The sequence below is a fragment of the Impatiens glandulifera genome, chromosome 7, assembly GCF_907164915.1.
Source record: "Impatiens glandulifera chromosome 7, dImpGla2.1, whole genome shotgun sequence".
NCBI classification, from domain to species: domain Eukaryota; kingdom Viridiplantae; phylum Streptophyta; class Magnoliopsida; order Ericales; family Balsaminaceae; genus Impatiens; species Impatiens glandulifera.
In genome coordinates this window covers 5,855,591-5,870,646 of record NC_061868.1, presented here as the reverse complement: position 1 = coordinate 5,870,646, position 15,056 = coordinate 5,855,591, and the positions used below count along the sequence as shown (strand labels likewise).

Here is a 15,056-nt window from a genome sequence, read left to right as displayed (position 1 = left end):
CTTTTATCAATATTCATTCGCTATGTTTTTCGTTTCCCTTTTGATTTTCTTTCATTTAAATTAGTTTTTTATAATTTAAATCACATTTAAACTAGCAATATTAATACAAATTTGAACTTTTTGAAATAAAGCATATAACATAACTTTTAAAATTCAACTAATACTGAATTACACTAATCTTAATCTTAATTTTTTTGTTAAATAACATGTACATCTCCATTTTTATAAGAATAAAAAGTCCATTAAATATGTAAATAATTTTTATAATAATGTATTTGTCGTGTTTTAAGTGCCCGTCCAACTTTTAGTGCGAGTTAATAGATTATGATAGCTTGTACAATTATGTCTAATACCCATGGAAACCAAGGATCGGGGTTGGAGCTGGGTAGTAGGGCGAAACCCATCCTAAAAATCCGACAATATTATTAAAAAAAAATTATTTTGAATGGTTTATAAAATTTGAATGTTATCATTAAAATATAAACTTTGAAATATTTTTTTTATTGAATCGGATCTAGACATAAATACATATGATGGAAATTTGTTCTATGAATTTCTATATCATTGTACTCTATTTATAAAAGCAGTGCCCCTCTCTTCAGATTCCACTTTGACTCAAATTTTGTTGTAAAAATAAAATAAATGTCTATAAATAGTATTTAATAAATACTTTAGAATTTCTTGAAATAGTTTTGGAAAAAAATCACAACTATTAAATATTTTTTGTTTGAAATTTGGAATACAATTGAAGAGGGTACATTAGGAAAAATGATTTTAAGTCTTGATCAAACTATATATATATATATACTTTTTAAGTAGTATATTTGGTTGGTTACATTAAGCAGCTTATAATACAAATCTAGAAGAATAATTTTAAAAGAATGAAATAAGAAAATATCCTAACAATCTCTGAAAACAAAAAAGGGATAAATGAAATAATGATCCTATCAATCTAAATATGGACATTTGATAAATTATGAAATCCCTTTATAGATTGTGGCCCGATTGTGGTGCATCATATTAATATATTCAACAAAATGTTATCAAATACTGAAATTTAGGTATAAAGTTGACGAATATTAGAAAAAGTAATTCACAATTATCAAAATTCAATATTTTCTATTTAAAAAAGAAGAAATATACATTTTTTCTTTTAATTTTAACAAGCAGCACAACCTATAAATAAATGTTTTGTTTAACTTTTATTTTTATTTTTAATAAAAATCGAACTTTAAATATTTAGTTAAAGAAATATACACATTTTATAGTTATTTTTTTATTTAAAAAAGTAGTACAACTCAAATGTTATGTCCTATTTCAATTTAATATTATTTTTAGGGTGAATATAATGTATTTTATGTAACGTTGACATACTCAAATAAAAAAAATAGAACATTTCTTCTTTAAACATAAATAATATAATAAAGGAGATCTAAAATACAAATTATTATAGATATGTTAATTGACACTAAAAATCATAAATAACTTGATATTTAAAGAACAACAAGTACATAATTTTGTCTCAAAATTTATTTCAATAAACTTTAATTTAAACGAGAGTAATGACTTTTAATTGGGAAATTTGACGAAATGATCCTTATAATAGGGGTAAATGAGCTGGTAACCAGCGCATATCATTTCATATTTTTTTATGAAATTGTCCCTGTCGCGAGACGCAATCGCTGGTTGCGAGACGCAACCGGATGCCAGGTGGAAAGTTCACAATCACGAGACGCACCCCCGGTTGCGAGAAACAATCGACATTCGCGAGACACAACCGACAATCGCGAGATGCATTCGCGAGACGCAACCGACATTCGCAAGATGCATTCGCGAGACGCAATCGAAAATCGCGAGACGCAACTGACAATCCAATTGTGGACTTTTCACATGACATCTGGTTGCGTCTCGCGACAAGGACAATTTCGTCAAAAAAATATGAAGCGGTCATCAGCGCATTTAAAATTATGCGCTGGTCATCAGCTCATTTACTCTCCTTTTTAGGGTCATTTCGTCAAATTTCCCCATTTAATTTACTTAATAATAAATCTCAATAAAAAATTATTAATAGTTCTAACCATAAAAAAACAATTAAAACACTTGGTTAGTTTTTTTGGTATTTAATAAGATTTTATTCAATATAAAAATACAATCTTAGATATGTTAATTGACACTAAAAATCATAAATAACTTGATATTTAAATATGTACTTGTTGTTCTTTAAATATCAGATTCACTGTGTTTATTAAAATCTGAAATAAATAAAAAAAAAATTTAAAACAAAAATAATAATTAAAAAAATATATATATATTCTTAATCTCAAATTTAATTATTTGGGACGACAGTGAATCTATTCCGTCCTAAAATAATTAAATTTAAGGGTTACTTAAATTAAGTATATTTTGAACCAATGTTGTAGCCATTTAAATCCTAAAATAATTAAAGTTCTAAAATACACAATATTATAAATAAAATAGAAAAAAATATATTTTTATGTCTTTATTAATTAATTTAGTTTGTTTTTGTAGGTTTATAAAAAAAATAAAAAGAGAAGGTGTTGGGCCAACCTCACTACTAGTCTAGTAGGACTAAGATATTTTGTCAAATCAATCTTCCACCTCAGTAGAAAAGAAAGCGTCGGCACATGTTGTACTTGGACAAAACATTCCGCCCATCATTTTCTTTAAATAACTTAAATGTGAATTTTATTTATACTATTTTAAACAAATAACTAATTTATACTCTTATAACTAATATTCTTATATTATAGAAAAAATTGAGAATTTAAACCTTTAAAACGTGTTAATAGTAAAAAAAAAATATTAATTTATTTAAAATATATATTTATTAATTAAATATATAACTAATATTCCTATATTATAGAAAAATTTGAGAAATTCACCCTCAAAACAGGTTAATTAATGTAATTAATAAAAAATATAAAATATTTTTATAATTTAAATATATTATAATATTAAAAATATTACAAAAATAATGCAAGTACAATAAAATACATAATATTTCTATATTATAATAAAATATAAAATATTTTTATAATTTAAAATATATTATAATATTTTTATAATTAAATATATAACTAATATTCCTATATATTATATATAATGTATAATTAAATATATAACCAATATTTTTATATTATAGAGTATATTATATTATATAATAATGAAAATGTCAGAGTTGGGCATGTTCAGGGCAGTGCGCTTCTTTTGCTTTTACATAGTGCATAAAATTAAAAAAAGCAATGACCTACCATTTTCCACGCTATTCAATACGAGCACAAGTCATGCAATGGAGACAAGGTCGGCCCAGGGACAAGCCCGGAAAACCCATGGGCCAGGGCAGACTCACCCCTGAGAAGCCCAATTCTTATTTAAAAAAAAATTAGTGTGATATTTTTTACCTTTTTTTCATTTTAAACAGTAATTTTTTTAACTTTTCTTTTTCTTTTTCTTTTCAAGCAGGATCATCACAATCTAATTATTTTATATTGTTCTTTCCTAATTTTTAATTTAATATATTTTTTAAAATTTTTTATAAACTACTTAAATTAATATATGTTCTTATAAATTATATAAACTTCTTATACTTATAAATTCTACCTAATATACTTTAACTTTATTAAATTTTTTCTAATTTTTGAATTAGTTCTCAAATTTTCTAAGGTTATTTTTTTAATCATCTTTTAATTTATATACTTAAATATTTTATTATAACTATATTATTTTTTAAATTAGGTATTTAATAAATTAGTAATTAATATATTATTGTTAATACTTAATGCTTATGATAGATTTTAGTTATTTAGTATCAATCCAAGGAAATTAGAAATTTATTTTTAAAATACTTCATCTCCGTTACTTAGAAACTAGTAATTAATATGATAGTTATTAGATTATAAGTTTATAAATTAGGATTTAAAATTATGTTATATATAAATAATGTCATAACATGTTGTTGAATTACTATTTGTTAATTTTTATAAAAAAAATAATTATTTTAATATATGTATTTTTTGAGTTATGACGAAGAATATAAATCAAAATAGAGTGAGGTTTCGTCCATTTCAAAAACAAACTTCTAGATCTTATAATAGAAGAATCAAACGACGAAATGATGCATGACAGTCATTGGTGCGCTCGATTTTTAAATTATTCAATGCAAAAAATCAAAGTTCTAAGTCTTAGAGATGAAGACATAAGTGATAGAGAAAATGACACTATTAGAAATAAAAAAATAAGTGATTTAAGAAAATAATGTCATTAGAGATGAATGTGATAATGAAGAAGATGATACTTTTCAATATGAGGTTTTGAACCACCTACAAAGGATAATATTAGAGATTAATGTATCAATGAAAAAATGAGTATCAAGGTGTTAATGAAGAAAATGAAAAAGAAGAAAAATGTATTGATGGAGAAGAGGAAAAGGAAGAGGAAGAGGAAGAGTAAGGTGTTAACGTGGATTATGAGGATAAATGTGTTATTAAAGATGTGAACTACGATCCGGGAATGTGAGGAAATATTTACGACAAAATGAAGATAATGTTAGTTGTAATGAAGATAATGTTAGTTGTTCGAGGTCCAATTAAGATCATAAATGAAAATGATGTATTTTCAAACGAAAGTGTTCGAGGTAAACATTTTTCATCTTCTCTTTATTTAAAACAAAAATTTTGTATTTATAAATTAAAAAAAGTGGGTCTAGGGCAGCCCAACATTACGGGCCGGCACTGGATGGAGATGCTCTAACACCAAGCACACGTAACACAAACAGTAACACAAACATAATGCAGACCGCACATTAAGGTATCCACACTAAAGGGCAAAATGGTGTCTTTTTGCCAAGGCCGCATCTAGCTCATCTTCTTCCTCGTGATAATAATTGAAATGTTTGATTTTTGTTAGAAAACCAAACTTTATCATTTCTTTATTAGATAACCAAAAAGGGAAATGATTATGATCAATTCTCCTTCAACCATAGCTCGAATCATGCCCTAATGGGGATAGATTTCAACTATAAAAGTTGGAGGCCATTAATGGTTTTATCATGAATTCAACAAATTTGGCTCTTCAACCGACCTAGGATGGCCCATAAATGGACCCGATAATAAAGAATAACAAGGAACCAACCTCTTTTCAAAAAAAAAAAAAAAACTCATGTTACAAATAAAGCTATGTAAGAACTCTGTCATTAAAAATTTCAAATTTTTAAGTGTTTTTAGAAGTTTTGTATAGATTTCTAAGCTCGGTTCTTATTCATCCAAAAGCTTCAACAAGACTTGAAGAGTGTTCATCCACTCACTGTAAGTTACTATTCATCTTGTAATTCATGTTATGAATTTAAATATAAATTTACCCATTAAGCTCCTATGATCTTCAATAATGCATGATTTTTTTATTTCTTAATTTGATTTGGTCTTATTAAGATCATTTAAGAACTTATCAAAAACTAATTTGAATTAATAAAGTTAAATAAAAAAAAACTGCAATTTGAAATTAAAACTTTTTAAAATTAGATTTTTGTTATCTCAAGAATAGTGATCTAAAAAGTTTCATATCATATTTTAAATGATGTTATGAGTATTCTTTTAATCAATCCCGAAGCAAATTAGGCATGTTTGTCCGAATTCAATATTTTCAAATAAAAATTTGGATTTCAAATTCATACATGGCCAAAATGTATATAGTAATGCTTTTAAGGTTGTGATCAATCTAAATAACATAAAAAAAATCTTTTGGTAAGCTTCGAACAAAACCAATTTTCTAGAACTTTCATCTACCTCCTTCTCAATTAATTTCAATTAATTGACACTTTAAATAATCATGATAATTGTGTTCTAAATGGGGAGACAAACCCCTCGTGTATTTGGATTCATGAATTGATCAGAACCTCTTAACCCGAGGTCTCGCTGGAGGTTAAAGATGTCCCAAGACTCGGCCAATATCCGACGACCTCCAACTCCTGAGTAAAGCGTGCATCGCCTAATACACTGAACTGTGCCTAATCCGACCCAATTCGCTCCCAGACCACGCCCCTTCGATCGACGGTCCACTTGGCGACCGGTCCAACCTGAGCTTAAGACCGGTTTGTTTTGAGTCTTTAATTTTAAATATATTTTTTTTATATTTAAAGACTCTAAATTATTTTTAAAAAATTTTAAAAAAAATTATTATAATATGTTTAGAATATTTTTATAATTTGTTTTTTTATTAAATACCCATTTCGATTTATTTTTAAATTTAAAATGTCTAAATTGATATTTTTAGGTACGGTTTTTCATCATTTTCAACATCAATAGGATGTACTAATTTATTTAATATTTAAATATATGTTCAAAATTTAAAAAAACAATTGAATAAATAAAACGCAAAAATCTAATTTTCTTAAAAGAATTAAAATTTTATAGAGTAAATTGTTTTTTAACAGGAGACCTAACTCATAATACATAGTTTACAAAATTTTAGAAATGAGTAATTATTTGATTATTAAATGATTTAATTACTTTCAAATCATCGTTGTCCATGGAAGAACATCGTTTTTGGCGTTTATATATATATTTCTAAACAAAATATCTTATTAATTTATCATTTATAATATTTTTTTTAATTTAGGAAAATAAAATTTTAAATATTTATTTTAATTTAGTAAATTAACATTTAAAACGATATTTTTTGTTTGAAGTTAACATTTAAAAACTATATTTTCTTTTTTAAAATTTGGAATCTAATATTTCAAACAAATATTTTATTTTTATGAATTAAAAAAATTAATATACATATTTGATTGAGAATTAAATTTTAAATAAAAATCTTAATACATAACTATCCTAATAATATGTTATTAGGTCAAACTAATATTTTAATAATATATATTTAAATTATTTTTATTATAAATTTTTTCAAAATAAAATTTAAATAAAAATTAAAAAATATAAAAATTAAAAAATATAAAAATTAAATTATAATTTAATATCGAACTTTTATAAAATTAGAATTAAAATTTTAATACCAATTCAATTTTTATTTACCTTTCATCAAAATAAATAAGATTAAGATTTATGTGTATTAATTATTGTTTTTGACATTACATAAAAATAAATAAGACTTTATATAATTTATGTGTATTAATTGTTGTAAATTAAAATAAAATAGGGTTTGAGCAGTTCATCTTCATTGGACACATTCGTCAACCATTGGAATTCCCAATCGCAGGCAGGAGTCTCTCTCTCTCAATCTCTCTCGCTCTCTCTTCAATTATGAGTTTTAGTAATCTTCCTCTCTACAGTATTCTTTCCGATTGCTGAAAACAAAATACATTTCGACCAACACAATTCATCCACAGCTACAAACTCTACAATAACTCAAACAAGCTTTCCGTTTGATTTCATGGTTGTTGTTGCGACCTTCATTCTCTAGCGCCTTTCTCTGAAAAAATCTGCGCTTTTAATCGAATCCTACCTCAAATAACATGGCGGGAATCGCTATAGTATTGGATCTGCTAAGGAAAAATCAAGGGTCAAGTGGCCAAGCCCTACATTCACATGGTTTGCTCTCAGCTTCTCTCGCAGCTTCCACTGCCGCCGCTTCTGTTGCTGCAGGTTACCCTTTCGCTGCTAGGGCTTTCTTTGGGTAAATCTCCTCTCTTTTCTGATTATATAGTCTTTGACCGATCTTGATGTATCTGCTTATAATCAATTGGATAATGACATTGCAAACAAAGGAATATAATAGTGTTTATCTGTTTCAATCGACATTGCAATGTGTATATGTAATAAGTCTTGTAAAAAACCTTCATTTCTGCTTAGATTTTCATGTTCTTATATGTTGCAAGTATCAGGATGTAGTTTAATCTGCAATTGGATTGTTAATCCCTAAACGATATGGGTATTTGATTGATTGTAGTGATTCTGGAAGGTCAGTAGCATATTGTGATGCTGGAGCTGTAGTAACAGATGATTATATTTCGAGCATAAGAAGTGCATCTGCGAATATGTTTCAGCATGACTTCCTGAAATATACTACGAAAGAGTACATCATTGAACCAAAGCCTCTATTTTCGGCTTTTGGAATGAGGAATCTAGCTCTAACATCATTGAGGTCTTTCCTAATGTTTTATTTGCCACTTTTGGAGCACAATAAGATGGAAGAAGACGAAGATGATGCCAACTTCTTACAGGATGATACTCAGGAGCATCGTGTAGATCTTGTTACTCCCTTCAAGAAATCCCTCATGCAAATTGCTCGTGAGGTAGGCTTTCTCAATTCCTTTGTGAAATGTCTTTCAATTGCTTCTTTTGGAAAAAAATTGTATCTTGTTAAGTGAAATCTTTATGATGTCTCAGACGTCAGTTGTGACAACCAGAAGGATTCTTGAAAGGCTTGCTATCCACAATGTTTCACAGAGGATGGCGTGGAAACTTCTTAAAGGTGTGTTTGTTTGTTTTAAGTCGTCATACTTTTGCAGTTGATGGGTTAGAAATGTGTTATTCAAGAGAAACTGACTCCTCTTATGAGAATTCGCAGATGCACCCAATTCAGCAATTCGAAAGTCTGTGAGAAAGTTGCCAACTCATGTTTATTTCTTCGCGGTTACTAGAACAACATTCAGAGGTGAAAAATAAACTCCTTCAATACCCTAATTGACATTTTTTTGGTATCTTGTATTTTTTAAGGAAAATTAGAGAAACCGGTTTGATTGTAGTTGGTTAAGTCTTCTCAATGCGTCTGTAGGAGGCAGACACTCTAACCACCAAGATACATCATATTGATAGCTTTGCTATTTATTAATCCTCCATTTTACAATAATCAGGTCATCTACTAGGAGTTTTAGCATCATGGGTAGTTCAGATCGGGATTGATACATACAGATACTTTCAAAGCATAGTCAAACACGAGGCTGATGAAAATTTCGATAAATCGGAGCAAACCAGAATTCTCGCGAGGAAAGTTTATGGCACTACAATAAGGTGCAGTTCCTCGCTTATTTTCGCATCTATTGGGGCAGGGATTGGATCAACCTGTTTTCGCCCTTCGACTGGTCAATGGATTGGTATGTTTAGACATCAACCGAAGAACTATCTTGTTAAAAAAAGTACATATAATAATAAAAGTATATGCTCGAATGAATGCAGGCTGTGTACTTGGAGATTTTGCTGGACCGACTATTGTAACATTCTGTTGCGAGAGGGCTTTTCATGCGGCTGTGGTTTAGAGCATAAAAAATCACTCGAGATATTTGAACATTTCGAAGAACAACAGACATCGATGACAGATGACTTATGGTATCAGCATTTTGTTCAATGAATAATTTTTAACTGGAACATAATACATAATATTGTGTTGAAATGTTCTTTCTTTCTTCTTCTTTTTTTGCCAACAATCATCATCAGTTCAAAGGAGGAAACTCTGAGAGAGCAATATGCAGAGCCATGTTGATTCTGAATGAATTTAACTTTTTATTATTACCACATTCCTTAATCTGTTGATGTATGATTCTATGTTTTCTTGGTTACTTATAGGATTGTGTTGGATTTTCTAATGAATTATAATAATGTTTAAGTGAGGGGATTTAGGAGGAGTTCAAAATTCTATTTAATTATAACTCACCATACAAAATAATTGCTGTCATTCAAAAAAGATAATGGTACTAAAATATGAAAGAATTAAAATCAACTTTGAAAGTTTAGAATTTTGTAATATAAAATAATAGATAAAATGAGATTTTGAATTTTTTTTTAGTTCTAACAAATTGAGACTTATTGTTAAAGAAATTGAGACTTTCTATTTCTATTGTTAAAGTTATATATAAAGTAAAAATTTAATGATTTTAAGTACAGTTAATTTATTATTTAATGAAAATGTGAGGTTTAATCACATAAACAAATAATAATTTTAAAGTCTTTTTATCTAAGTTATTGAAATAATTAGAGAGGAAAAAATGATGATAATTGGTAATTATTTCGAGAAGGTGAAATATTTTTTTAATAAAATAATTTAAAAAGTATTTATATATATATATATATATATAAAATAAAAAAATAATAACTTAAAATAAATGATATTTGATTAATAAATTTGATAAATTTGATAAATAAATTAATGTTTTATTTTTTTGGGTTACTAAAATAACCCAAAACCGAACAATGCCAAAATTCACACATTTATAAAATATTTCGATGAAAAGACATATCACTTAAGGGAGAATTTAAACCCCATTGTTACCAAACATATTGGTGAAAGAAAACCTCAAGATTTTAGGAGTTTACCCTAAATTTTAGGGGTTTACAAATAGTCAAACAATTTTAGGTAAACCCGGTAATGTTACCTTACACTTACAAAAGTAAAAAAAAAAAAAACTCAGACAACAAAACTCAGGTGATCACTCTCTCGTAGGATATGATATCCTTTAAAAAGGTTATTTTTCACAATTACTACTACTACAAACAAATTTGCATCAAATATAGCATGTTTCTCTATCTCTGTTTTCTCCTCTGTTTTACCATATCAATAACAATTGCTTATTTTTATTCTTCTGCAAAACTCGCATCATCTTCTCCAAATACGCCCTGGCTGTTTCTGCTCTTGCATGCGCCTGTTTTTGTTCAATAAAAATACAAAATATTCAATTTCAAATGTTTCAGAATTCGACGTTTTTCAATTTTTATTACCTTTGATGTTCTTTAGATCGTTCAATGAACTCCTTGGCAATGTCGTGTCCTTGATACGAAGCTAACACTGGTCTAATATCAGCTGGCCTATGGCGAGCAACATCTGTGTAATGACCAACGTTAAAAACAATAATAATGATAATAATAATAATGATGATGGTTAAACAGAATGATGGTGCAATAAACTAACATTCAAGAAAGGGGATGAGGTCAAGGAGTGCTGTATCGTCTGCTTCGAGCTTCCATGGCTTAATTGGAACACTGTTTTCTGGTTGCAAACAACTTTCTGTTGCATGCCCACTCACATAAATGATCTTCCTTGGATCCCGGTTCAGTTTTGAGAGGTCCTGGCACCAGCACAGCAATCGTTAAGTCTCAAAAAAAAAAGTCATCGTCAATTAACAAGATTAATAAGGTTGTTATGCATTAAGGATCAAAACAATCCAACAGTGGCATCGTTTTTTTCGTCATCAGTCACACACAATCACAATGAAAAACCGCCATAGTTGAAACTAAAAGGGCTTGTTTTGTAGATCATTATCCAAATTATAGTGTGCGTGTTTTTGCTTTTTTTGGTATAGAATTTCTTTGTTCAAGATCATTATTACTTATTTAAATTTGATCAAATCATAATCGAGATGAAAAAAATTGATACCAAACCAGCCCACATTCACAGCCAAAATAAGAAACAAGTAGGGATAACAAGACTTACTCGGTAGTGCTTTCCATTTTCATATCTAGTAGCAGATCGTGATAGCCTATAGCGTATGGTATGCTTTGGGTCCAATCTGTCAGCAACGGGGTCAACATACTGTATACAAAGCCATAACATGAGAGATACTGTCATACACAAATAAAATTGAAGGGAGAAAAAAAAACACATAATTTTGTCAGAATAGGTTACTAACCATATTCATCTGGTCAGAATAGATTACAACTTCATAAAATTGACCTAGATGTTCCAGAAAGTCATCTACACCAGGTCTTTTGAATGTTCGCCACCCTCTGTCACGCTGATCATAAAATAAAGGTAACCATCAAATAAGGAACACAACCAAAAGATTACTTTGAACATATTTGTACCTTCCAATCGGAATATACTAATGTCTCGTTTAAATCTAGAACAAGTGTAAACACGTGCTGTTCCATTGGATGCAAATCAGGAAGCAACTTATCTGAGGATGGTTCAGTGTAGCCCTGGGAACGAGTTAAACAACTTCAAAAACCAAATATTCAAGGAAAACTTTTTTTTAAATATTATGAATAAAGTCAATTACCCGAACATGCTCCTCCCCCAACCTCCTTAGGTCAAGATAAAGTTCTACAAGCTTTACTGGAACTGGAACATGAAAGAAAAAGAGTAATGCTCATGAGAAGCGTAGGAATAAGCATTAAGCAGGGATGATAAGAAATGAAGATCATTTGTACTAGAGACAGTGAATTTTGACCTCATCAACAACCTTAGATCACCTTAATCTTGTTTTAATTTGCTTTCTTTGATTTCATTAGTACATTGATTTTGATCTTTAAATGTTTACCCACCCTTTTTATATCAATGACCATCTGTCTCAGATTTACAAGAAAAAAGGCAGCAATAGATACCACTCAATATTGATTTTTGACAAAATTATTCCACTAAATACAACCCTATCCCTAGAAGGTCACACTGGATCCATTTGGAAACACCTAAATCCAGAAATGTATGCGAATGAGATAATGTTTCGAAACTAAACTTAGACAAATTAATAAATTTATTGTTTGTTTCTCATCAGGATCCGTATACATAAATAGAAATTATAAGTGTTTCTAAGTGGGGCAATGCAAATATACAAATGATCTCCATATTTTAAGAGAGAAACTTCTATTTTGTCACGCCAACCCAAATTACATAAAAAAAAACTAAGGTTAAAAACACAACTCATGAAAGACGTTGAAACAATAAATAACAAAACAGTTTTGTTAAACTAATGAATAAAATACTATTAAATAGTAGATCTGAAGGATTCATGAAAGTACACGAGAACTTAGAAAAGTACATACAGAGAAAAAAGTTTTACATAATTCAGTGGAAACATGGTTTCAGGAAATCACCTGACATAATGGACGAGTACATCACAGCTTGGAATTTCTGCATAAACAGTATAAGCATGAAACAAAATGTCCTCTCAAAAAAGCAATAGAACTCGGAAGTAATAAGCCAGAGTAAGACCACTAAGTATCAAACACAATCAAGAGTTACAGTTTCCTAAGAATTCTCAATAAATGTTAGCAGTCAAAACTATCACAGATTGAGCAATTCCCTTCACTAATACCATATACAACCCCCACCTCAAGAATGTTTTTTTGGAAGTTGTTGCAAGAGCCAAAGAGCAGAAACAAACCAATACACACTTGTATATTGATTGCAAATATGCCCAAAAACTTCTTAAAGTATAGGACCATAGATTTTTTCAACAAAAGATTTCATTAATTACAGCCACTAGATAAAGGTAGAAAGAGCAAGAGAGAAGATGAATGTATTAATTTACATTCATGTACAATAAAGAAAATGTGTCCAGTCCTTCTAAAGAAGCTGCTAATACTCATAACAAAAGCAATGGTATCAACATACTTCAACAATAAAATATCCCTAAACAAAACAAAGTAATTCTCTGACTTTTTACGGTTGAATGTAATCAACATAATTCCTAAGTACATGGGCTCCGTCAATGATTCTAGGAACACGTATATTCTTTTATGAGTCATCCTAGCATACAACAAATCCACAAAATATGGAAGACAAAGAAAATGAAATGTATTCCATCTTCAACTCACATCAATGGAAGAAGCATCATCCCCTACAGTATAACTTGCAGATGCTCGTAAAGAACGTGTCTTCTCGTCTACTTCATCCAAGCTATATGCTGCATAAAAATTAAGCCAGTTTACTACGGGGAAAAGATCATGAATCTACCAATCAAATAGAAAACTTGTCCTAGTCACTATCTTATATCAATCAATTCCACATTCCTCAACAGAAAGAACATATGAAAGGAAAATTGAAGTGAAAATGAGGTCTGAACATAGGATCTGCTTAGGTTTAGTTGAGGTGTACAAGGAATTCTTTCAGAGTGTGGAGAGTTAAGAAATAGTCTTGTATTTATTTATCTTACATATTAGCATTAGTTAGCCTCAGTCTATTTAAAATATCAATATGTGTTTTCTTCTCTATGATATCATGTTTTGTTTTGAATGATCAATGTCATTTGAAACAACGTCTCATTTCTAAAATGAAATTACGTCTTCATAATAGAGAAATTCTCAGAAAAGTCAATCTTATAAACGAAATGCTTAATTGAAAAAAAGAATAAACTAACCGTAGGTAGCGTAACCGGTAGCAGCAACACCACCAACAACAGTTGCTCCTAAAGTATACTTGAGAAAACTCCATGATTTTTTCTCCGGTACATCTGGAGGAGGTGGTGCCACAGACTCGGGATTGTTGATAGTAGATGAGGCGGCGATTATTGATTCTTTTGGAGGAATCTCGGTAGAAAAACGTCGAACACTACCTGAGATTGAGGCATTGCCGGAACAGAAATGACGAGTGTTGCGTGAAATTAGGGCAAGAAGACGACTACGAGCAGAAGCTACAGACATTTCTCCTTCCGACTGCAATAAGTTTTCGTGATTTAAGACTGCGTAGGGTTTTAGCGGTGGGATTTAGCAGAGGCGAGGGAGATCATAGAGAGAGAAAAAAAAAGGGAAAAAAATCAAAAGGAAGAAAGGATGGTAGAATTATTTGGGCCTCTTTGAGTAATTAACATTCCAGATAAATAATAGCCCAATCCAATACCTAACCCATACCAGATTCAATTTTTGTTTTTTTTTGAAAATGTTTTTTTATTAAGTTTTAGTAGAGATGACATATTAAATGGGGTTAGACATAGGGAGAAGGAGAAGGAGAAGGGGAATTTGAGGAAATGACCCCAAGGAGGGTCCTAATTACGGATGATGTGGGCCCATAATTTTAATAGCGCTAGTGACCCCCATTTTTTTTTTTTGACGAAAATGCCTCTATTGCGTCACGCACCCTCCAGTTGCGTGACGCACCCGAGGGCATTGTGAAAAGTCCACAATGCCCTTACTATATAATTAGAAAATTTCCAGTTCTTCTCATTTTTTTTTTCATTTATTTCTCCCATGTTCTCTCTCTTCACCCCCTCTTCTCCCCTTCTCCTCCTTCTCTCTAAAAAGACCACGACCCCCGACGTCGGAATCCCAATGAAGACGTCGGAATCCCAACGAAGGAAGGATGTCCGTTGCTACTGGTATGCTTACTTCTTCATTTATTTCTTTCTTTGAACGCATTGTTTGTTATGGTTTAAA

The 15,056-nt window shown here is 29.6% G+C and overlaps 2 protein-coding genes across 3 annotated transcripts; one reads left to right on the top strand and one right to left on the bottom strand.

Moving 5' to 3' along the window:
- The first annotated feature begins 7,185 nt into the window (after positions 1-7,185).
- On the top strand, positions 7,186-9,490 carry LOC124945243. 2 transcript variants are annotated; one of them, XR_007099975.1, is made up of 7 exons: positions 7,186-7,650; positions 7,924-8,269; positions 8,364-8,448; positions 8,545-8,631; positions 8,831-9,070; positions 9,153-9,302; positions 9,411-9,490. XR_007099975.1 is itself a non-coding variant. In XM_047485641.1 (6 exons), the coding sequence occupies exons 1-6, from the start codon at positions 7,490-7,492 to the stop codon at positions 9,230-9,232; spliced, it is 999 nt and encodes a 332-aa protein (XP_047341597.1). In that variant the 5' UTR covers positions 7,186-7,489; the 3' UTR covers positions 9,233-9,490. The 2 variants fall into 2 exon arrangements, 1 of the variants encoding a protein (XP_047341597.1); XM_047485641.1 differs by having other exon boundaries at positions 9,153-9,490.
- An 889-nt stretch (positions 9,491-10,379) lies between these two features.
- On the bottom strand, positions 10,380-14,413 carry LOC124945290 (mitochondrial import inner membrane translocase subunit TIM50). Its single transcript, XM_047485692.1, has 10 exons — positions 14,045-14,413; positions 13,503-13,591; positions 12,780-12,816; positions 11,966-12,027; positions 11,772-11,885; positions 11,597-11,701; positions 11,401-11,499; positions 10,879-11,035; positions 10,689-10,791; positions 10,380-10,612 (listed from the first exon to the last, which is right to left on the bottom strand). Exons 1-10 carry the CDS (start codon positions 14,325-14,327, stop codon positions 10,567-10,569), a joined length of 1,095 nt encoding a protein of 364 aa, XP_047341648.1. The 5' UTR covers positions 14,328-14,413; the 3' UTR covers positions 10,380-10,566.
- Positions 14,414-15,056: the final 643 nt, after the last annotated feature.

What these genes read in the sequence shown, in the direction of transcription:
- LOC124945290 (XM_047485692.1), bottom strand. Translation starts at nt 14,327, where the DNA reads ATGTCTGTAGCTTCTGCTCGTAGTCGTCTTCTTGCCCTAATTTCACGC. An exon ending in ATTCTGACCAGATGAATATG is followed by an intron (nt 11,500 to 11,596) that starts GTTAGTAACCTA and finishes CTTTGTATACAG; the next exon opens with TATGTTGACCCCGTTGCTGA. An exon ending in AAAATGGAAAGCACTACCGA is followed by an intron (nt 11,036 to 11,400) that starts GTAAGTCTTGTT and finishes TGCTGGTGCCAG; the next exon opens with GACCTCTCAAAACTGAACCG.
- LOC124945243 (XM_047485641.1), top strand. Translation starts at nt 7,490, where the DNA reads ATGGCGGGAATCGCTATAGTATTGGATCTGCTAAGGAAAAATCAAGGG. An exon ending in GCTGCTAGGGCTTTCTTTGG is followed by an intron (nt 7,651 to 7,923) that starts GTAAATCTCCTC and finishes GATTGATTGTAG; the next exon opens with TGATTCTGGAAGGTCAGTAG. An exon ending in TACTAGAACAACATTCAGAG is followed by an intron (nt 8,632 to 8,830) that starts GTGAAAAATAAA and finishes TACAATAATCAG; the next exon opens with GTCATCTACTAGGAGTTTTA.